The sequence below is a fragment of the Cavia porcellus genome, unplaced genomic scaffold (assembly GCF_034190915.1).
Source record: "Cavia porcellus strain 051 isolate PalLab524CR breed Dunkin Hartley unplaced genomic scaffold, mCavPor4.1 scaffold_27, whole genome shotgun sequence".
Lineage (NCBI taxonomy): Eukaryota > Metazoa > Chordata > Mammalia > Rodentia > Caviidae > Cavia > Cavia porcellus.
The window spans coordinates 31,459,013-31,482,833 of record NW_026947510.1 but is presented as its reverse complement, the minus strand read 5'-3'; the positions used below and the strand labels follow the sequence as shown (position 1 = coordinate 31,482,833).

At 33.4% G+C, this 23,821-nt stretch overlaps 1 protein-coding gene across 1 annotated transcript; it reads right to left on the bottom strand.

Moving 5' to 3' along the window:
• Positions 1-604: 604 nt before the first annotated feature.
• Positions 605-22,652, bottom strand: LOC100725473 (vomeronasal type-2 receptor 26-like). The gene is made up of 6 exons (XM_013152958.2): positions 22,435-22,652; positions 21,582-21,879; positions 15,854-16,663; positions 12,047-12,271; positions 11,383-11,506; positions 605-1,494 (listed from the first exon to the last, which is right to left on the bottom strand). Exons 1-6 carry the CDS (start codon positions 22,650-22,652, stop codon positions 605-607), a joined length of 2,565 nt encoding a protein of 854 aa, XP_013008412.2.
• Positions 22,653-23,821: the final 1,169 nt, after the last annotated feature.

Sequence of the window (23,821 nt, the reverse complement as noted above, 5' to 3'; positions counted from 1 at the left end):
GATACTGTATTCAAGGCATGGTATTGGCAGAGAGATAGACAGAGAACAGTACAAAAAAAAAAAAAAAGAACACCAGAAAACTCATATATGCACACAAAATCTTGGACAATAACATGAATAATATGTAATGTAGGAAAACTTCACCAAATAGTTATAGTTTAGGTCTAAAGTGACTTCCCCAAATTTAGGAGACAATCAAAAGTTTTTTTTTTCTTTGTAAATTGATTTATATTATAAAAAAGACAATGATAAGAGTTAGACAGAGGGGAAGCACAATTTTCAGCACCCATGGTATGTTGAAGTAATCATTTATCTCAATATAAACCTTTGTTATACTTGCTACAAGTTGCTTAAATATAAGGAAGCTGTGATTCAAGAAAATGTTTAGCAGACACACTGAAGATCAGTCAGTCAGCATTAGCATTGAACAGCTGACACCATTTATGTTGACTGTTAGTATCGCCTTCTCACTGTGATAAGGACATTGTTTAAAGAATAATTTCTGAAATGCCATACATTAAATTATTTAGTTCGATGTTATTGTTTTCTTTCATATTAATCACATCACTTAAATTTTAATTTCTCTTCCAATGGAAGGAACTGGTTAATGTAAGTTTTTCCTTGAAATATTATCTGATCTCAGAAGAATTACATAACACTTGGGGAGAAATATACAACCCAGCAATCCAGCACTGGAAGACAGGATTGCAAAAATTTCCAAAGCCACCATGGTCTTTCCTTTAGAGCTCAGGTAGGAAGGTATAAAAGAAATCCACACGCTACAGAAGACCAGCATGCTAAATGTGATCATTTTTGCCTCATTGAATCTGTCTGGAAGTCTCCTAGCCAGAAAAGCAAGAACTAAGCTCAGAAATGCCAGAAATCCTAAATAACCCAGAACACAGTAGAAGGCAACATTAGACCCTTCATTACACTGAAGTATGATTTGTTCAAACTCCGATTGTGTGTCAGTGTCTGGAAAGGGAGGAGAGATTATTATCCAGGCTGTGCAGATGCACACTTGAATGAGTGAGCAACTGCAGACTATAACATTTGAAAATCGAGTAACCATCCACATTTGCATTGAGTTTCCTGGTTTGACAGATTTGAAGGCGACAACCACAATGAAAGTCTTTGCTAATATAGCAGACACAGCTATGGAAAATACAACTCCAAAGAATGTTTGTCTCAGAATGCAAGTAACCGGACTGGGAAGACCAATAAATGTCAAGGAGCAAAAGAAGCAGAGGATTAAGGAAATGAGGAGAATATAACTCAGGTTCCTATTGTTTGCTCTCACAATGGGTGTATCTCGGTATTGGACAAAAAGTCCAAGAATCAGAGCTGTGAGGACAGATAAACTAATGGCTGTAGAGGCCAACGCAACTCCCAGAGTATCTTCATAGGATAAAAATGTCATGACTTTGGAGAGACACTGATTTCTCTGCATATTTGGATACTGGTCTTCAGGACACTTGACACATTGATCCATATCTGAAAGTGAATGAACATATTTTATTACATCAGGCCCTTCCTTACTATATGTGTAGAAACACTGCATCTTGAACTGTTTTTCCAATCTGAAGAAAAAAATCAAGTTATAGTCACTGAATTATTACATTGGAAGAGATGATGATTCTTGATCAGAGGAAATAACTGAATACACTTTGGAATCATATGAAATACAAAAATTAAATTTAATTGAACAATTAAAGAAATCAAGAATCCAGAATTTGGCAACTGATGAAGAAAAAACTTCAGACTTCATGAAAAAAAAATTTGATTGCAAATGGAGAGAAGAAAGCCTCTGATAGTCAAACTTCTAAGTGTGGGAGGCCATGAAGAGAAATTTTCTTAGTGTTTAAAGAGTATCAGCAAAAAGTATACCATTATTCATCTAAAAAACAAAATACTGATAGAAATAAGTTTCCTTGGACAATATACTTCCTCATCAGAAAATGTACTAATTTAAGTCTTTAAAAAAAAAAAAAAAAACCTTCACTGTAATTTCAAATGTAATATAATTGGGCACTAAACTTCTAATGTGTTTATTGCAATTCCCTTTGCTCAATCATTCTTAGTTTATCCATATTTTCTTTAAAGAAATGGATATATAGAAGTAAATATTTGTAGTAAATTTCAAAAGAAATAATGTAAGTTAAATTTTATCTTTTGAGCTTTGACATCACTTATTGTGATAGAAATGCAAAGGGGATTTGGCTGTTGTTATTTTTCTCTTCTTCAGGCAGTGTTTCACTGTGATGTTCACGCTGGACTTGAACACACTTTGTGGTCCACCTTGGCCTTCAACTCACAGTAATCTTCCTTCCTCGACCTCCTGCGTGATGGAATTACAGGTTTGTATCACTATGCTGGCCTAGAAGATGTTATTAATTAGAAAATAATTAAATATTTCACCAAAACTGTATTTCCCAAAATATTCCTGATTGTATGGAATTATTTATTGATTTAATTATATATTGTTTATAAACCTTGCAAAGAGTGATGTGCATTAATTGATAATTAGGAAAATGACTCTGTTTTGGTCCTTATCAAATATATCTAAAATTTGTCATTACCTGTACTATTATTTGATTTCTTATATATCCACTTTAACACGTGTATATTGTTCAGCTTTCCCATCTTTAGGACCAAATACATCACACATGCAAGTTAAAAGAACAACAGCTTAGTTTGCTCCATATATTCAGATGTTTCAATCCAGGATTGACTGAATTCAACACAAATTATTATAGTAGAAGGCAGCATAAAGCAGACATTTTCACTTCATAGCTGCAGTTAACAAAAGCAGAGGAAACATAGCAATTGGAAGATGCCAAGGGACAAGATTTAATGCTTTCACCCAGAGAGATTCAGAAGTGTAGTTTACTAATCTTAGTGCCTCTCATCCTGAGCAGGTTGACAGTGCATGTTAACTGATTCTTTCCAACTCTTGTCAACTTCATATTCAAACACACCTCTTTTAACCATACATAAACTTCAAGTAAACACAAGGTGGTTAACTCTACTTCCCATGATACAATAATCCTGGATACAACCAATGTATTAATTTTTTCCTCAAAATTTCAGCAATGCTTATGTTTTCTAATTCTCCTCATAGAATCAAAGTAAACTCTTAGCTCTAAAGCATAGAATTTTTTTAAAAAAAACTTAAGTATTCCCAATATACAAATATACAGGGTAAACATTCCAATTTCTGAAAGGAAAAAATAAGGAACTAGAAAAGAATGAGACCACAGCAAAACTGAAACCCACCAGAGCAAACGGTAAGTACTCTGACTCATGCCTGTTGATGAGGCAAGTAATGTGGTGATGAGGTATTAGTTCCAGAGTATTTTGTGGGGGAGAAGATCCTTCAATGATGACCTAGCACAGGGCTAGCAAACTTGTAGCAGAAGTGCTGCAGCAGGCTTTTTTTTTTTTTTTTTTTTTTTTTTTTTTTATCACTGAAAGCTCTGAGATGTTCACCATTACGGGCCTCCCCTATTGTTTATTGTACCTAGTATGGCCTTTTGGGCTGGCATAGCTTAATCTCAAAAGCTTTCCACATGTGACCCATATTCTTGGCCTCTTCGATGTGTTATTACCTCCATTTGTGCTTTAATTTCATTCCTGAAGCTTCATGCATCCACTTGTCAGGGATACAATGCCTGATATCACAGGCTGTCCTTTAAAGAGTAGGTTCCCCAGCAACTCTTGCATCCATAACTCTCATAACTCTTATGAAACCTGTGTTACATGTATGGCAGCCAGAGGAGTAGGCAGGAACCCTTAAACTGTGGCTGCAGTCGCCTCTGAATCCATGAGAAACTTTGAAAGACCAAAGTGAAAGCCTGTTAGAAGACCAAGGTTATATGCTGCCTTTCTTGAGCTGGAGGCCCTGGAATGCTCTTCACAGAGCAAAATTTGGCACTTTGGACTGTAGCCTCCATTTCCTTTCAGAAATGGAGTTTTGCTGATTCTTGCAATACTGCAAGTCATCATTCTTCCTATAATAGTACAAAATACTTGGATTCTTTTCTTTAATTAGTGCATATTTTCTATGTAAAACAGTTATATTCATTTTACAAAATGGCACATGTATATGACCTTTTTTTATTGCTTTTGATCCTTTTTCCCTCTCTCATCACTGTCTCTCCTGCCTCTGGTCCTCTTCTCCAAATAAAAATTTTGTCTTTGTGTTTCCTTCAAATTTTAATTTTAATTGTTTTTTATGTCTTATATAAGAGAAACCATGCAATATATAACTTTCTGTGTCTGAGTTGTTTCATTTAACATTATCATATCTCATCCATTTTTCTTCAAATAACACCATTTAATTCTTTATGATGGGTAATTTTAAATTGTTTGTATATACCATAGTTTCTTTGTACACACATCTACTAATGGCCATCTAAATTTGCCCATATTTTACACATTGTAAATTGATCTGGTAGAAACACAATTATTATTGTATCACCACAGGAATATGTCTTTGTTTTTTTGAGAATATACTCAAGATGAAAATATCTGGGTAAATTGTAATTGCTAGTTTTAGTTTACTCAGGAATTTCTATCGCAGTTTCCATAGTGCAAACCCTGGTTTACAATCCCACCAAGAATGCAGAGAGGTTGCCCGGTTTCTACAACCTCATATGCATTCAGTGTTTTGGATTTATTCATAGTCAATCTGACTCAGTCAAAATGGAATCTCAGAGGCTATCTTTCTTTGATTTTCCATAACACCTAAAACTGATACTTTTTTCAATTTCTTACCAGATGTTTGTAATTCTTTGAAAAGTGTCTGTTCACATGATTTTCTCAATTTTGAGTGGGTCATTCCTTTTGAGGTGCTATTTTTATAGTGCTTTGTGTGTTATCATTATTATTCTGGCACAAGTGTAGTTGATAAAATTATTTTTCTCATTCTCAGAAATGACTTTCAGTATTACAGGTTGTTAACTTGCCACGCAGAAGCTTTTTAATTTGATGGAATTCCACTTGTGTATTTTCTATATTCTTAAAGTTTTGTTCAGCAAATACTTGGCTATGCTTATGTCTTCAAATGTTTACCATATGTTATCTTCCACTGATTCCAAATATTCTACCTTTATATCTAGATCTTAGATGCACAATTGTTTTGCTATTACTACTGATTGAAATATATGTATCTATTAATTTCTTTCACAATAAATCTCCCTTAATTTCAAATTTACCAACGATTCATTCTGGACAAAAATTTAACATTTGCCTATGTTGTTCTGGTTTCATTTCTCATCTCGTTGTAAATCTATCTAAAATTAGGCAGCAGTTCCATGTGACGATGTGGATGTATTCATGCTTGGCATTCCTCTGCCAGGTGCGCTAATTTATAACTCTTAAATTTAGCTTTCTGAAAAGTCTCAGGACATGGGCAAAATATAAACAAATAATCATAAAGAATGTAACATACACTAACCCTAGGCCATTTTCCAGCGGAGTTTGTATCTGGATTCTTATGAGCCTCACCTTACTGTCTATATTCCTTTCAGCATTCTGTTCCAACCTCTACCCAGGACTCCTCTATCGGGGTTTGTTTACAATATCCTAGTGATTCTTTAACCCTCTTCTTCAAACCTCTAAAAGATCTGGATGAAAGCACACTCAAAGGCTTTGAAAGCACATATTCAACTCATGGTCATGGCAATGAATCCATTTTTAATACTATTTACCTATGTTGTTCTCATCCCTGATGTTTTCCTTTTCAGCAGTAATGGTGTGAGAATTTTGTCTCTACCCACACTCTTCTGCCATCAGGTTTCTGCCTTGAATTCAGCCAACCATGAACTGAATCTGTGATACCATAAGCATTAAACTTAGGCTCTTCTTAGTTGTGATTCTTGTGTATCATGTCTCAACATCTGGAAAGCTGCACAATAAAGTAAGCACACATATATTGAAGTTTCCAAAAAAAAAAACTAAAGAACACAGGAACTCTGAATGTAGTAAATTCAAAGGAGTGAAATCATGCAATTAATTATTACAATAAAATTTTCTCAACGTTGAAATAAGCATATCAATAATGATAGGAAGCTAATGGACAGCAACAATGTCCATGGCACCTCCATTTGATCTCCATTAAGTACCCAAAATTTTATGTGCTCTAAAAACCTTCCAAACTGGAGTGTTTCTCCAAAAGATTTTCCTCCTTCCTGGACATAAATAATACATAATTATGTACCTAGTTACTGAAACTTAAATTGGAATCACTTCATTTGAGTTTAACACCATTTCACATACCCTATGCAGTATATCAGGTTGTTTCCCTTTCATATATTGTGGATCATTTTACTTTTGAACAATTTCTTCTCATTTCACATGTTTATTGTATACTGTAGACCTTACTTAATCTTTCAGTTTCTCATATAAGGGATATAATATGTTTACTCATGTGATACTGATTTGTTTCACTTGAAAATATGGTCTCAAGTTGAGGAATGCAAGGAGGGTTCAACATACATAAATCAATAAAAGTAATACACCATGGCAACAAAGCCAAAGACAAAAATCACATGATCATCTCAACAGAAGCAAAAAAAAAAAAAGAACACGCTTTGCCTAAGTCCAATGCTCATTTATGACAAAAATGTACATAAAATTCTAATACATGGTCTTTATTCTGATCTGGTAAATCCATCTAAGATAAATGTATGCAAAATAGCTAAAAATTTGAGGATTTCATTCTCAAATCAAGAACAAGACAAGAATGTCCACTGTCACCTTTCTTATGCAATATAATTCTGGAAATAGTATAGCAATTAGACAAGTGAGAAAAAGATTAGGCATTAGAAAGGAAGAAGTCAAGTTATCATGACTTCCATATGACATGATACTGTACATAGAAGAAACCAGTAAACTCCCCCCAAAATTATCATTTTAATACATGCATTCATTGTGAACACAGAATTGAAAATTATGATGGAATTCATACAAACAGCAGGAAGAATTTGTGTTGGCAATACTCAAATATTAAGTAGTTGGAATAGTTCACTGACTTACAGTTATGACACGTACATGTGCTCTGCTGATGCTCAACTGCTGAAGAGCCCTTTATTTGAGAAGAGGCACCTGAGATTAACTCTAATTATAAAGTAAGAGTTCAAAGAGATACTTTCTCACATCACTTTTGAGATTAGTAAATATTTTGCTACAATACAGCTTTATTTTGGCTGAGAGCAAAAGTGAAAGAAGGGAGTATGGTTAAAATAAAAAAAAATACTCCAAGAACTATAATACTTTTACAAAGAAAATTATTCAAAAAATATTCATTTATGAAATATTTACTTACGAGGATTCTATGTTGAGCTGGGAAGAGTATCTAAAGCATTGTGACCTTAGGCTACCAGAAGAGTAATGATGTAGCTGTGTATAATATAATGTTCTTAAGACAAATTCTGATGTGACATTGATCTGGATTTTGTGTCAACTGTGTCTTATTACATGACCTTGGCAACTTGTATAATCTTTCTGAAATTAAATTTTTTGAAAAATTTTATTTAAAGAAAGACTAAACAAATCAGAAAATGAGTAGAAGTAATACATATGTTCAGAGAAAAAATAAACAGTAAGAAATCAGTAGTTAATATTTACATACTGTCCTTTTACAAATAGTTGTTCAAGACCCAAATGTGGAACATATAAAGTGGGAATTCAAACAGTGAGGCTGCAGACAGTTCTGTTCAGCAATCCAACAAAAAATTAGTAATATGGTTATCAATACTATATACTTAAATGCACATGCAGCTATCAATATATTCATTTATGTTGAGATTAAACAAACTCAACCAGGCTAAAATCATTCTGAGCAAAGAGTAATAGTATTGCTGGATTTCACATCATGACACTCCAGGATCAGCGCTCGGTATGGTGGTGTCTTTTAAAAATTTTACTTAAAGAAAGACTAAAAAAAAAATAGAGAATTGGTAGAAATAATACATACTTTCAAGGAAAAAAATGAACAGTAAGAAATCACTAGTTGATGATTACTGGTTTTCCTCTTACAAATAGTAAAGTGCAGCATATAAAGTGGGGATTAAAACAGTGAGACTGTAACCTGTTTTGTTCAACTATCCAACAAAAACTTAGAAATATTTAGCTCAGTGGCATAAGTGCCTGCCTTGCAAGCAAGCAGTGATGAGTTCGATCCCTGGTACCGATAAAAAGACCAAAAAAAAAACAAACAAACAAACAAACAAAAAAAAAAAAAAAACCCTTAGAAACCTAGAAATATGGTTATCAATCCTATACACTTAAACATACATACAGTTATCAATTATGTTGAGACTGAACAAACTCAAACAGACTAATATCACTCTAACCAAAGAATAGTACTATTGCTGGGTTTCACATTATGGGTTTTAAATCCTGATACACTATTTACAATATCTTCTGACATCTTATTAAGACTCTCCCTCCCCTTTCACTTCCCCAGGGTACACTGTGCATTTTTGGGTCTCACCAAACTCTTGGTTTTAAAATGGGGTGGCGCACAACCTGCTATTTACCTAAGTGGTTCTGAATCTTCTCTCTCCTGAATTTGATCTCTAATTGTGTTCCTTTACCTGTTAAAGCCTGTCTTTCCAACCTATCCATAAATACTGATCTAGTTGCCCTTATTACTCTATGGTTCTCTTTCACATAGAGCATTATTTTCTCATATTTGATTTTCAGTCCATGTGCTCTTTATCATGTTAATTATATTTCCCATAAATACCATCTTGATGGACCCTGCCTTCTGATCTACTCCACCTGTGGTTCTTTATTTTTTTTAATTTAGTGTATCAAGGCCATGTATATTAGCGATTATAACTAACCTTCTCTGTCTCATTTCTGCTAAGCTCTTTTTTTGCCATCAGTTGTCTGCTTATCTTCTCCATTCTGTTTTGTGCTGCATTCATTGAGGCTTCTCTGCCACTGTTCCTGGAATCCTAGTATTTTTCTCTCTCTCTAGAATGCCGTGAAGTATTCTCTATAGAGTTGGATTGGTAGTTGTGAATTTCCAAAGTTCCTCTTTTTCTTGGGAGCATTTGTTTCTCCATTAATTTCTAGAGACAGTTTAGCAAGATATATCAATCTGGGTTGGAGGTTATTTTCTTTCAGGGCATGGAATATTTCACTCCAGGCTCTTCTTGACTTGATGGTTTGTGTCAAGAAGTCTGCCATTATTCTGATGGGCCTTCCTCTGTAGGTTATCAGTTTCTTGTCTCTAACAGCTTTTAATATTCTGTTCTTATATTGAATTTCTGGGATCTTGATTATTATATGCCTGGGTATAGCTCTGTTTTTGATGTAGGTGGCTGGAGCTCTGTATGCCTCATACATCTTAATATCATTTCCTTTTCCTGTGTTTGAGAATTTTCCTTAATTATTTCTGTGAATAGACTTTGTAGTTCCTTTGTTTGTACCCCTGCTTCTTCATTCACATTCTTTATTCTCAAGTAGTAGATCCTCTTGTCATCTTCCAGCCTTTTCATTGTTACTGCTTGTTTCCTTGTTATTTTTAAAAAGATTTCCCTTTCATACTCCCATATTGCAAAACTGTCCTCCAGTTTGTATAATCTATCCTTAGTTTGTTTCAATCAGGTTTGCCATCTTTCCATAGAGTTTTTGATTTCCTGGTAATCTTTTGAATCTGCTTCATGTGTTCTATATTTTCTTTATATTCTTTATCAAATGAGTCTCTCCTTTGTTTGAGTTCCTCCTTTCTTCCATCTGTGTCTGGTTGAGGGGTGCTTAGCAACTTTTTTTTTTTTTTTGTCTTTTTCGTTTTTATCAGTACCAGGGATCGAACTCACAACTGCCTGCTTGCAAGGCAGGCACTTACGCCGCTGAGCTAAATCCCCAGCCCCTTAGCAATTCTTTTGTTACTCTTCTTATATCTTGCTTTACTTGGCTAAATATTTCACTTTTGAACTCATCTCTGAGGTCCAAAGATATCTCTCTATGTCCCCTGGTGCTGTGTCTGATATTGCATATTTGCTGTTCTCATTTTCCTTTGTATTTACTTGTCCTGGGCCATTGTTCTCAGGATTGGGATCTGGGGACTTTTTGTTGTTGCTTCCTCTTCCCATCTTTTTGTTTCTTCCAGGAGGCCCCAGTTTCTTTCTTTGTTTGTTACAATTCTTCTGAAGCAAGCTGGCTTGGTGACCCTTCCCACTGCAGTGTGCTAGTGAGTTGTAGAGATGGGCAGCACATGCTGGCCACTCCCATTCAGATCAGTCAAGCTGCTGAGGTCTGCACTGTATTACTATGCACCTCTTCCCCTCCAGATCAGTCAAACTTCTGAGGCTTCACTTCATTAGTGTGGTTAGTGTGCACTGCCACCATAGAGAATTGATTTTGGATAACCTATTTTGTCTCCGCCATGTCACATGGACCCAGGTCTAGCTCACTCCAACAATCATGTTTGGGAAGGAAAAACTGAATGAAGTCACTGCTGCTCCTTGTATTTGCCAGTCCTGCTTCGTCCCAGAATGTCATCCGCCAGAGCCCCCCTTCTGTGGAATGGCTCCACTCCTATCATTCACCACAAGTTGATGCAGGCTCCCAAACAGCTCAGTTGTCCATTCAACTGGCCGACCCCTGATCTTTGTGTGACTGCACCTCCAGTGATTTGAAGCAGGGGGACCTCAAATGGCTCGGCAAGTGACCCGCTGTGGTGGGAACACTGAACCTTTAGCTGTTCCAATAATATCACTGGGACTGTATGTTTGATTAGTTCTTCTCACCTTAGTTTCTTCTTGGGATGAGAGAATTCATCTCCCTCTGTTCAGGGCTCCCCATGCTGTATTATGTTGCATTCTAAGTTGACTATCTCAGAGAGCCTTTGTAACTGCTGTTATCTATCCACCATCTTTGCTCTCCCCCATGAAGTTCAATTTATTAATGAGTGAAATCTTTTATATATCTTGAAGTGTCATTTTTATTATAAACAATATAATGTTTTTACATTAAACATTATAGATTTTAATAACTCAGGAGGTCTTACTATTTGTTAGGTACAGTTATACTGTAGCTACAGTAAAGCAACTAATAAAAGTATGTGTAGTAAGAGAACTGAATTCAATAGATAGGCTGAAAGTATAGGTGAGCCACACACCATGATGCACACATGTGTTACCAGCTACACAGAAGGCTGAGGCAGAAAGAAAAGTTGACCCAGGATTTTGAAGCTACAATAAATAACATTATATGTAAAAATAAAATTAAATACATAAATAAATAACTTGAAATCAAGAAATTAGAATATTGTCAATTAATTATGTAAGTATATACTGAGGCATTACAGAGCCAGTTCACATTGTATTATCTCTACATTAAAAAATAAATTTTGGAAACATTTACCTGTTTTATTTGCAATCTCCCTATTAGGACAGGGAATGCAATCAAAGCAACAGAATGATTTTCCTTCCACAACGGTTTTTCTGAATCCAAGTGGGCAACTTGGGCTGCAAACAGCAGAAGGAGTCTTTGCAAGATGTAGGAGAAAGGAAATGTACTTCATAAACAGTAGCAGCAGACAGGTAGGAGTTTTCAAGAGAACTTTTGTGCAGTTTAAAAACTTAGCCAAAGATTAATAAAATTGTGCTTAAAATTTTGAGGGGGTACAAGTGATAAAGAAGGTTAATGGAATTTAGTGTTAATGGTAAACATTGTCTAAAACTTCATGATATTTATCCCCAAATACTCATCTTGCATCTATTTCTTAAGTCTGTTATTCTCCTTAGTATCAATGACATAAAATCTGTGATATCTATGATCTAAAATATAGCCTGAGTTGATTTTCTCTTACCTAGGCAACTATTTGATCATGATAAATACAGGCAATTTCCCTCATGACTCAAAAGTAATGCCTGATTCAGATCAGGTGTCCAATCATTACAGTAAACAAACAAATAAGGTGTTGTCTGTCTTATAGATTTCAAAGCTTTACTTAAATTTTGTGCTTTTTACACATTTTGCTTTGAGGATGGTTACCATAATGTGTACTTTTGAAGACAGTGCTTACCTCATTACGGTGTTCACCCCACATCATCAGTTTATCATTGAAGGATAAATGTGGAGCCTTATGTGATTCAAAGATGAACTCTCCAACTTTCACTTGAGCTTTAGTACCATTCAGCAAGGACTGGTAATTAAAGATGTCAAGCTTGGTTTTTGAAGTTCTCTCATTGACATTTTTCTGCCTACTGTTACTTCTTTCAAGTTGGGATTCTTCCAATAAAGGATGGAGCTAAAATTGAAAATTAGTTGTCAGAAATTGAGGAAACAAGGCATCAAAGCAGGAATAAACCTTATTATTTCAATAATATTCTTTCCCTCTATGTTATCTAATAAATTGCTTTTATTGGATTATATATCAAACTTGGTCCAGTAATGTGTGTGTGTGTGTGTGTGTGTGTGTGTGTGTGTGTGTGTGTGTATAATGTTTGTTACATCAGAAAAAAAATTAACCAACTTAAGAAACCTGATTCTATATGAAATAGCCTTTCTAACCAGAAATTAGGAAAATAGAAGCAAAAAATAAAAGGAAAAATGGAAATTTCACAAAAATATGAAATTTAACATTTGTGACATCAGAATAACAGTAAAAAATCTATCTTAACTCAAAATTGTAAAGACAGCATGAAAGAAAATAAAACAAAAGCACTTCCTTTTAAAAACAACTTACAACAAGAAATACATTAAGGATAAGGTAAAATCATAGGATACTACACTTCTAGGAACCAAAAATAGTAATATTTGCAATATTTTGAAATTTTGAATTGAAAAGAAAATTCACAAATATATTTTATAAGTCCATTATTATGCCCAAGAGGTAAAATGTGGAAGCAATTTTAAGTCTCACTTAGGAAATGAATATTTTTTTTAAAACCCACATATCTAAAAAGGAATATTATTCAGTCTCAAGAAAGCAGAAAATTCTGTGATTTTTGCATAATTTATGAACTCAAAATGACAGGAAATACATGTTAAGCTATCAGGGATTGAGTAATGTTAGAAATGGGTACATGCTGCTCAAATAGAAGAAACTTGTAGTTATACAAAGAGCTGGTACTGGAGACCTAAAATAAGCCTGGTATCTATTATTTTATTCATATTTTATATTTGAAATCTGATAAAAAGTACACACACACACCCCAATGAGTAACTATATGAAGCTATGCTAAGCTAATTAGCTTAATTTTAAAAGTGATTTCACAATGTCTACATATGCAGTGGACACCAAAAATTCACAGGGATTGTGCTCCCACATCATGCTTGGCTGTGAAAAGCTGAATTTCAGATATGATCAGCAAAATGCCTGTAGAAACTTTTATTAATATTTTAAAACTTATTGTATTATTTTATGTAGTTATGTACTTTAATTTAATAAAATACTATTTATAAAAGTATAGAAGATTCAGGGCATTGTGGTGGCATCTTAGAGCTTTTGGGGCTTTTGGAAGAAAAAAGCCAAGGACACTTTCTACAGCAACATGTTATCATGAGCAAATGCAGATGCTTCTCTCTGAGACAGGTTACAAGGCACCAGCCAGAGAGCATCAAAGAGAACTTAGTCACTCTCTTGCATTGGCTACTTGCAAACTTTATATGAAAAGCAATTACTGAGGATATTTATGGTTTCCAGTAAATTTCTGGGATTTCAGTGAACAGCTACTAGTTAGGTTGCAAGGAAAATATGACAAGGATTGAGGCCACGAGCTCTGAGCCACTTCACAGGGCTGTATTGTAGAAAAATGTGTTGATTCCCTGGAATATGCAAAATTTTGTCAACCATATCTCAGTGAAACTGGAAAGAAGTGAAAAGTACAAACAGATCTTTCTCAATTACATGCAAGCAAATGAAATGTAACAAAATAAACTGCATGCATTATAACTAAGCATATTTTAACAATTTGAAATTAAGGAAACTTATTTTGTTCAAGCATGAAATAATATTAAAATTGCATTCCCATTATTATAGATTTAGAATTCCTTGAAAATTTGGCATAAATATAGCTTTCATCACTTAGTAAATATCATTAACTATTATCAAATTTTTCTAATGAAGGTCGCAAACAAACAAGAATATGTTCCAGCTATCTCCACTTCAATTCAGTGCTTAGAAAAGGGTCTCTAGTCTAACAAGCTAAAAAGGAAATGCTGTAGAGCCATAAGCCTAGAAATAAAGTAGTATCTTTTCAGGTTTTCTCATGATGCACAAGCAAAACTGCAAGCATGTGCACAAAACCATTGAACTGCAAGCAAATAATTTAAATATTTATTACACTTTTATAAAATTTTAAGTTACATTCAAAAATTTAAAAATAAATTAGGAACAGTTTAAGTAAACTATAAATATGTAATTAATTTTAACAATATAGAAATTAAATTGAAAAGAAGTTGCATCAACTTCTATATTTCAGGTGATTCACTATTTAGAACTGCAAAATGTGGAACTGACTAGGGAAGAAAAATAATGAGTCAAGATATGTACACAGAAATCACTAATTTAAATGTGATAGTACAAAGGAATAGATAAAGAAGTTTTTTGTTTCATTATTTTTTAGGCTAACTGGTTTTAAAATTAGCTTGGAAAATAATTTTACTGGAATGCTTTTTTACTGGAAAACATTATCTTGTTCCCACGATGTGCTTGCATTATTTAACAATAAAGACAAAAATCAGTTTCACATCTATTGTTGTCTAAATTTAAAAACAAACAAACAAACAAGCAAAATGTTTAGAAGAAAGCTAAGGTGCTAAAGAATACCCTTCACTATTGTTAAGCAAAGAGACCACTCAAGGACAGGAAGAATAATGTGGAAAAATAAGTTAGAGTATTTTAAAATTAAGTATTTTTCTTAGCCATAAATGAAAATGAGAAGTCTATTCACAGAGGAGAACATATTCTCAGTGAAAATAATGAAAAGAATATGGTGAAATACAATTTAAACTTTTATAAATGAAAAAGGTAGCAAAAATATAAAATTATGCTGAAGAATGAAAAATGAATACATGAGAAAGAGTTCTGTTCTTGATAAATAAATGATTGACTGCTTAAACAGTTATCAGTACCTATGGTAAAGTGCCAAACAACAAGATAAATGAGAATGAATTATTCTTATGCTAGCCCATTTTCATGCACCAATAAGGATAATATTTAAACTATGAAGCAGATTATTAATATTTTAAAAGTATTTACTTTCCCATACTTACCTATTTGGACATAGATTTTAGGTGTCGCCAGAAGAACACAGGACAACCTTATCTTAGTTCACTAAGAAAATTAACACCATTGAACTTTTGCTAATAGGACAAATAGATTGTGCTGCCTCTTGCCCAATAACACGAAATAGGATAGTTTGGGATGCACCATTAAAATTTTAAAGCTATCAAAGGTTAAATCATGGGATATTGAAGTTATGAATAATGTGTATAACAAATGGACAGTCCTTAAGTGGTCTTCCATAAACTGCAATACTTAGGCTTCTTTTAATTGCCATAGTAAAAGGAGAGATGTTCCTGGAAATCATTCAGAAGTAATATCAGAGCAAGGCTTTGTTACACTTTAGAAAATCTAGCATTTTGATCTTGAAAACAAAAATGACAGGATATTTGAGTGTCTTGAAACAAGACTATAGAAGGAAAGAAACATGGGCTTCATACAAAGAGTGTAAGCCTACCTAGTTAAATGAATTAACTCATACTGCAAAGTTAAGTCAGTTTTATTTCTAACATAGAATTTAAAAAAAAAAAACAGTGAAAAAGACAGAAAAATAACAATTCATGGCACGTTGTCTAGGTATGTAGAAGAAAGAATTTTGGTTACCTGCCATGGATGAGGAGTCACATAGGCACTTTGGTCCAGTGGTTCTTCTTCAACTCTGAGTGAGAGTTCTTTGTGAAGAGCCTGGGCAATTACATACACAGCAGCATAAACATTGAAACTCTGGGGTGATGTGTTCATATCCCAAACATGGAGAGTATGAGTTTCCAGGCTACTATTTTGTTCACATTGACTCAATGTCTTGATTCCATCTTGATCCAAATATGAACATTCAAATAATGTAGACCAAACATCCTGGAGAAAGATATCATTAGGGTATTTTGCAGGCTGAACAGTTCTAACAAAATCTTTAAAACCGAGAATCTCTTCTGTGTGGAAAGAAAAAGATAATCCTCCTCCAAAATACTTGTAACTCTGACTTTGTTGAAAAGGTAATGTAGTTATATCCCAATCAGTAGTTGTGACCCAGATATTACCAAATGGAATAAAGCAATGGATGTTGTATACTAATCTTAGAAGAGAGTATGTGTCACCAAATGCAACACTGATGCTTGTAGACATGAATCTTTTAAAAAAGAGTTGCCTGTTTAGTGTATCTTTAGCAGGAAACTCTGGAACCCTTTCTGCAAATGCCACACACAGTCCATTGTTGTTCATTTCTTGTGTCATGTCCTGGAGAAATATTTCTCCCCTGATGTCATCTGGAACCACAAGTCCGACCCAGACCCAGCCAAAATGCAGCATGAGTTGAATGAGGCCCTGATACAGAGCTGCAGTGTTCGTAGGAAACTGGTAAATAGACTGGAGCTGGATATTTTCTCTGAGACTGCGGTCAAATGGACCATAGCTGATCTAAACAGAAAACATAGGTACTGCTTACAATAATTTTGAATATTTATTCACTAATGATTTAACTTGTCTTATCTGTTACATGAACTGTAATAAAACAATGGAGTGATTAAGAAGACCCATTTATCATATATAATAATTCTATAAAATTTCACTACTAATATTACATATATTCCTTTCTTTATTGTTTTAAGAAACTTATCCAATATAGAGCCATAAAAAGTGTTAATCACTTTGAGTTATGAGAAAGAAATAGTGAACATACTTTGCAAACCCAAAAAATCCTGTACTAAGTTCTACCATTTTTGGATCATGGAAATAAGTAACGTTTTGTGTTGAAGATATGAATATAAGCCAAATTATAGGAAACAAAATATACGAAGCATTTTTCAATTCACTAAAAAATGTTTGTATTTTGCTATGAATTCCTATGCTTTCCTTTGATGACTATGTTTTGTATGTCTAATTAACTGTCCCAAGATGAGACAGCTTGGAATACACCTAGTTATTTTATCTCTCATTTGGTATAGTCTCCCTCTAGTACCCTGTAGTTTCCAGCATGTCACAGCGCTGTTTACCTAAAACTCTTTTTATTAATTGTCTATGGAGCTATCTCCAATTATTTCTCAACTTTCAAGTATCTTCATTACTTTTCCCTTTTTAAGGCATAAAGTCACTGAATTTGTAACAGGTTAAATGACATGACTTATTCTCAGAATTCGTTTTGACTAATCTACCTTAAAAATTGATACTTGTGTTTTTATAGAAAAATCTTCCATATTCAGTTTTCAGAATCCCATTTCCTTAAGTAGTATGCTTTCAGAATATAAAGTATATTATCAGTCTTTTTTTTACCAACACTTACACTTCTCCTCAAGTTCTTAATATCAGAATTACAGGATTTCACTTTCTTTTTAATTTTTAAAGAGAAAAAGAAAATATAGAAATAAATTTAAAAAATAATTTCAAATCAAGCTAATAGAATAATTAATGCATTACGTATTTTTCTCTTCACAGCAGTTGCCTTGGTTACAAGATACAGGCATGAAACATTATCCAAACAATACTAGACAAAAGTCTGTTTTCAATGAATGAAGAGAAACTTATTCTATAACTGTTTTAACTATTTTTTGTTTATGTATTTCTTTTTCCTTTTCTCTCCCTTCCTATCACCTCTTCCCAATCAGCTTCTTTTCTTTTGACCTCCTTTTCTTCCAAGTTTACAATATGTATTGTTCATTTTGGATCTTACTCTTTCAGCTTCTCATACTAGGGAGAAAACACAGTGTTTCCACATGTGAGTCTGACATATCACCTATGAGTATGTTCTCAAATTTCATCCACTTGCCTAAATATCTCTCAAGTTTATCTTTCTGGCTGAATACTACTCCATTATATAGAATATAATACATGCTTTTTATCCATCAATTGGTCTATGGCATATGTTTTCCTTCCGAGATTTAGTTATTAAAAATTGTTCTGCTATAAACATGGGTGCAGATATATCTCTGTGGTAAATGTTTTTAATTCTTTTTGAAGAATAATCAGGAGAGGGGTGAGTTATTTTGGTCCCCTAATCCTAGATTTTATGCAGTCTCCACTGTGATTTCCACTGTGGTTCTACCATTCTACAATTTATGCAGTGGTACAGGAGGGTTTCTTTTTCCCCACAACCCACCTTACCAGCAGTTGCTATTGGCTGATTCCTTGATGGTAGAAATTCTTTCTAGAGTGAGATGGAATCACAGTGTTGTTTCAATTTGCATTTCTCCAATGACCAATGATTTTGAAGTTTTTGGCACATAGTTATTTGCCATTTGTATTTTTTTTTTATCTGTGAAGTGAATGTTCATCTCAGATGAGCAATTTTGAATTGAGATATTGAATCTGGGTTTGCCTGATTTTATTCAGTTCTTTATATGCTCTAAATAAAAGTCCTGTGTCTGAGATGCATAAAATCCTCAAGAAGATAATACAATATGACCAACTAGGACTCATCCTATGGATGCAGGGATGTTTTTATATACACAAATCACTCTAAAATCAAGAAAGAGATAAAGATGTCAACTATCATTGCTCCTGTTCAATATAGCTCTGGAAAAATTATCCAGAGCAAGCAACAAGAGAATTAAGTAAAGGAAATATGGAAAAAAAAAAACAGAAAAAGTTAAATTATCATTATTTACAGTTGACATGATACTCTATGTAGAAGACTCAAAAATCACCAAAAGACTTATATATTTAATAAACAAATTCAGTATTTTAGATGGATACAAAGCCAGCATTCCAAAAATCAGTAGCATTCTTGTATAAACACAAAGAAGGATCTTAAGGATACCATACCCTTCACAATAGAATCCATAAAATGAAATTTTAGGAACTGATTTAATAAAGGTGACCAAATAGCTATTATATTGAAATTTATATTACTCTGAAATAGGGACAGAAGAAGATATTAGAAAATGGTGAGATATCCCTTGTGCTTGCATAGGAAGAACCAACTGTGAGAATGGCCCTACTGTTTTGCAGCCTGTTATATAGAAATGCAGTATCATTCAAAATATCACTTTCATGCTTCATATAACTAGAGAAAACATTGCTAATATTTATTAGGAACCAGAAGAAACCTTGAATAACAAAAACAAAAACAATTCTAGGTAACAAAGGCAAATCAGAGGACATTACAATCCCTTACCTAAAAATACCCTACAAAGCTACAGTGATAATATCAGTGTGGTACTGGAAAGCATACAGATATGAGGAAAAGTGGAACAGAATATAAGATACAGGTGCAACTTCAAACACACTCAACCGCCTTGTCTTTGACAAAAGAGTCAAACATGTTCACTGGAGGAAAGGTAGTCTCTTTCACAAATGATGATGGAAAATACTATTTTTTCATATGTCAAGCATTAAAACTAAACCCACACCTATCACGATGTGTTAAACTAAAACCAGAATGAATCAAAGATCTAAATATTAGAACAGAAATACTAACTCTATTGGAAGTGAAAATGGGTACAAATATTGAAAACATAGGTGTTGGCAGAGCCTTCCTCAATAGGACCCAAACAGAAGGGCAATTACTTCAATGAATCAACAAATTGAATCTCATCCTAAAAAGCTTTTCCACAACAAAATAAATCAACACAGTGAAAAGGCAATCCACAGAGTGGGAAAAAACTTGTACCCAATTTTCTCTCTCTTTTTTTTTTTTTTTTTTTTTTTAGGAAGTACACATTCTCTGAATATTCTCCAAATTTGTGTCTCACCTCCAAATGTTAACCCATATAAAGGTGCTGATCATTAAAGTTCAATGTTTAAGTGTGCTTATATAAAAGTCTTCAAAATGATAATCTCTGTAGAGGCTAAACAACTGTTTTAAACCTAACTAGATGACTAAATGATGCCTTAAAAAGAGAGAAGAGAGAGAGAGAGAGAGAGAGAGAGAGAGAGAGAGAGACAGAGAGAGACAGAGAGAGAGAGAGACAGAGAGAGAGACAGAGAGAGACAGAGAAACAGAGAGAGACAGAGAGAGACAGAGACAGAGACAGAGAGACAGAGAGAGAGAGAAGAGAAATCATAAAGGCTTAAAATAAAGGTAAGCATATACTTTTCGGAAAAAAGCAAAGCCCTAAGAAACTGTATTTAAACAGATCTTTGTTGAAATAAGTCAACAAAACTGTCTTTATTTGTATTTGTCAGCACTCAAGGAATATGTGTTATTCATCAATTTAACTTATCTTTAAAATTCTTTCATATTATCTAAAAATTGTGAAAAATTTTTGGTCTTTTAGTGATTTTATTAAAATTATTAATGCTTATTCATTATTCAAATTAAAGAGTTTCATTCTTATGTTTTCATACCCGAGTAAGCTTCGCTCTGATTTTATACACTCCTCCACCATCTATTATCCTCCTGTTGTCTATTACTCCACTTTGTCACCTTCTTCTAACTTTATATAATGAGCTGAAAACTATATACATTCGAGAGTCATATGATAAAAAAGGCTTACTTTCTTTAATATTATTTGAATATTAGCATTTATTCAAAAGAACTGATAAAAAGGAAGAATTGTTTTGAATTAGAAGGGAAAGAATAAAAGTATTCCTCACCATAATATAAGCAAAAAATAAGATTAAAAATACACAAGAATAGAAATAAAATCGCCACATGAATAAAGAAAATAAAATTTTAAAAAGGAAAGATGCAACCTTAGGCTTAAAAAATTTTTAAAAATCACTCATATAGGGAGGATATGCAGATCCTCAGTTGTTGGCTGAGTCAATTACATTTCTAGATAGTAATGATTACTTTATTATGAGCCTTAAAACATGAATAAAATTGATTCAGATGTTTCACCACCAGAAAACTATTTAAAATGTTTCCCTGGATCAAACACACATTTCTGAACAAGATCTTGGGCTGAAACACTTTATAATAGAAAAATACAGAAAATAAATGTCTGAACATCATAAATCACTGAAAAACATTTTTGTAGAAAAATATTATGATGCAATTTGAAATGATGTTAAGTGATCTAACGAAAATTTTAATTACATTTATAGTTTAAAAAATCAAAAACCATGTGTGAATGAAATGTCTGTATGATATTTATCATGCTTTATACTTGCATAGGAAAACACAAAATTGAATGCTAACCTTAATAAATAGTATAAACTTTTATAAGATAGTGAGATTATATAGTATACTTATTTTGTCTATATAACTTTTCTTCAAATGTTTGCAAAGGAAACATTATTTTAGAGATGATTTATGTTATGAATAAATCACATTAGAAGAAAAATTTAAGCCACATGTAAAGATGTCACAACTTTTTATAACAACATAAATTGAATTACTGGGCCTTCATTACTGTCTGTTTTCATTTTGGCTCAAATGCCAGAATTTTCAATCTACCTGTGGAACGCTGTAAAGACTTAATACTCGGGAAATCTGGGTTGATATTCCTGTGGAGATGCCTCCTATCACAGCCACCAGCTTGTCCCTCTTCTCAGGCCTGCAGTTGTAATTAGGAACCGGAGGACTCTCTCCTGAAAGCAGAGACAGAGAACTCTCCACGGCCTTCATCTCAATGTAGTCAACGTTGAAGAGGTAGTACCCCAGGGACATATTGGATAGCAGATTAAAGTTCTTATTGATCTCTTCCACAGCAAAAACCACAGCCAGCAGCTGCTGATAGTGCTTGGTAAGTACCCTAAAATACAATGGTGAAAAGATAGTTTTCTATACATTTATTTCCAAGAATATTAATAATCTTGCAATAAAAGCTCACAATTATTTAAGAAATAAAGTCGGCATATTCCATCAAAAATTTTTAGAAATATGGTGGCTAGAAATTCAGAACTACGATCAATTTTACAGTCAAATTCACACATTGCATGTTTTGATAATCATTGTAGCTTTGTCTTAGAAACTGAATTCAGGGAATGAAATAAATAGAAAATGGCAAAACTAAAAGTGTAACATTTTATATATTCTTTTCTTGAATATTAGGATACATTTCAATAAAAATAACATTTTATATTACCCAATAAATACACAAAATAAATGACAACATACAAATTAAAATGACATAAATAATATGTCCACTACAGTAATGTCAACACAATACAAAATATGTCAATAAAATGTCTAACAAAAGTATATATTTATCAGCTGTCAAGCACTTTGCAAGTCTTGTAGGCATTTAAGAAAAATCACAAATGTGTGCATTTTCATAATGTAATACGTAAGGAAATCACACACTCACGCATGTACATACGGTAGAATGTTAAATGTATGTTGGAATTCAAATTTGCTTCTCATGTCTCCAGAAGTGACTCTTAGGGAGAAGAGTCCACCAATAATAAAATCCCCATCTTGATAGTAGCCAGGAGATGCAGGTACACTTAAAGAAAGGTTAACACCTCGCTCGTGAAATATAAAGAAAAGAGCAACAAGCAGAGGAAAAACATTAGATGATTTCATATTAAGTAATGAGGACTAGTATAACTGGCAGAACCAGAGAAATGAATTCTATTAAAAATCCTGCTATGCACTTTGGAACAGCATGTGTTCCAAACCAGAACCTCTCCAGTGAATGCGAGGTATTTATAAAGCAACCACTTTGGTCTGATGTGAATGTAGTAATATGTAAACTTTGTTTTCTAGACAGTTTTTCATGCACCTGCTCAAACTTCAATTTTCTTTCCATACATAGAGACCCTAAGGAGTCATAGATCTCTGGTATTCCATCTGGTGTCCTGTTTTTATAATAAGAAAAACATTTAGTTAAAAACAAACTCCAAATCATCGAAAACTCCCAGGGACTTTTTTTTTTTTTCAGGGATTACTGTAGATACCAAGATAAGTATTGTAAATTACAATGTTTACTTTAACTTCTCAGGAACCAAGAAGCCTCATCTGAATAATGTGTTTATTACTCCAAGGCATTTAATGATGAAACAAATCTCAGATAACAGGAAGGCAAGTATTTAAGCATAAGTTGGATAAACATTATTCATTTGATGTGTAATCATGTCATGATTGTACACTCTCTGGCCAAAGAAGAATTGCATAATATATTGTTTCTATTTGATTTTACAACAAATAATAAGAAAAACCATGGTACAGAATTTCAAAGGGGGGGGGGCTTGGAATTTAGTTCAGCGTCATAAGCTCCTGCCTGCAAGCATGTGGTCGGGAGTTTGATCCCTGGTACCAATTAAGAAATCATAGAATTTCAAAGTAACAATAACAGGAAGTTAAAAATATTTATTGTAGTGCATATCATTATCTTCAATGTAGTAGCTCAGATTACATGAAAGATGATTGCACACTGAAAGAGCAAATTGTTCTTTTGGATGAACTAAATGATATTGCATAATTGATTATGATGCATATATATGCATGCATGTATCTGTAATCTTTTCCCTTGTTCATCTGGGAAAATACCTAAAATGGGAATAGTTGGATCAAAAGAAACCCTCAAACCTAGTTTCCTGATGTATCTTCACCTTGACTTCCACAGTGGTTACAATAGTCTACACTTCTTCCAAAAGTGGAGAAGGGTTCCTTTTTCCCCATAGCCCCTTCAATATTACCTATTCATTGATTTCTTTAATGTTGGCCTTTTTTGGAGTGAGATGAAATTTCAG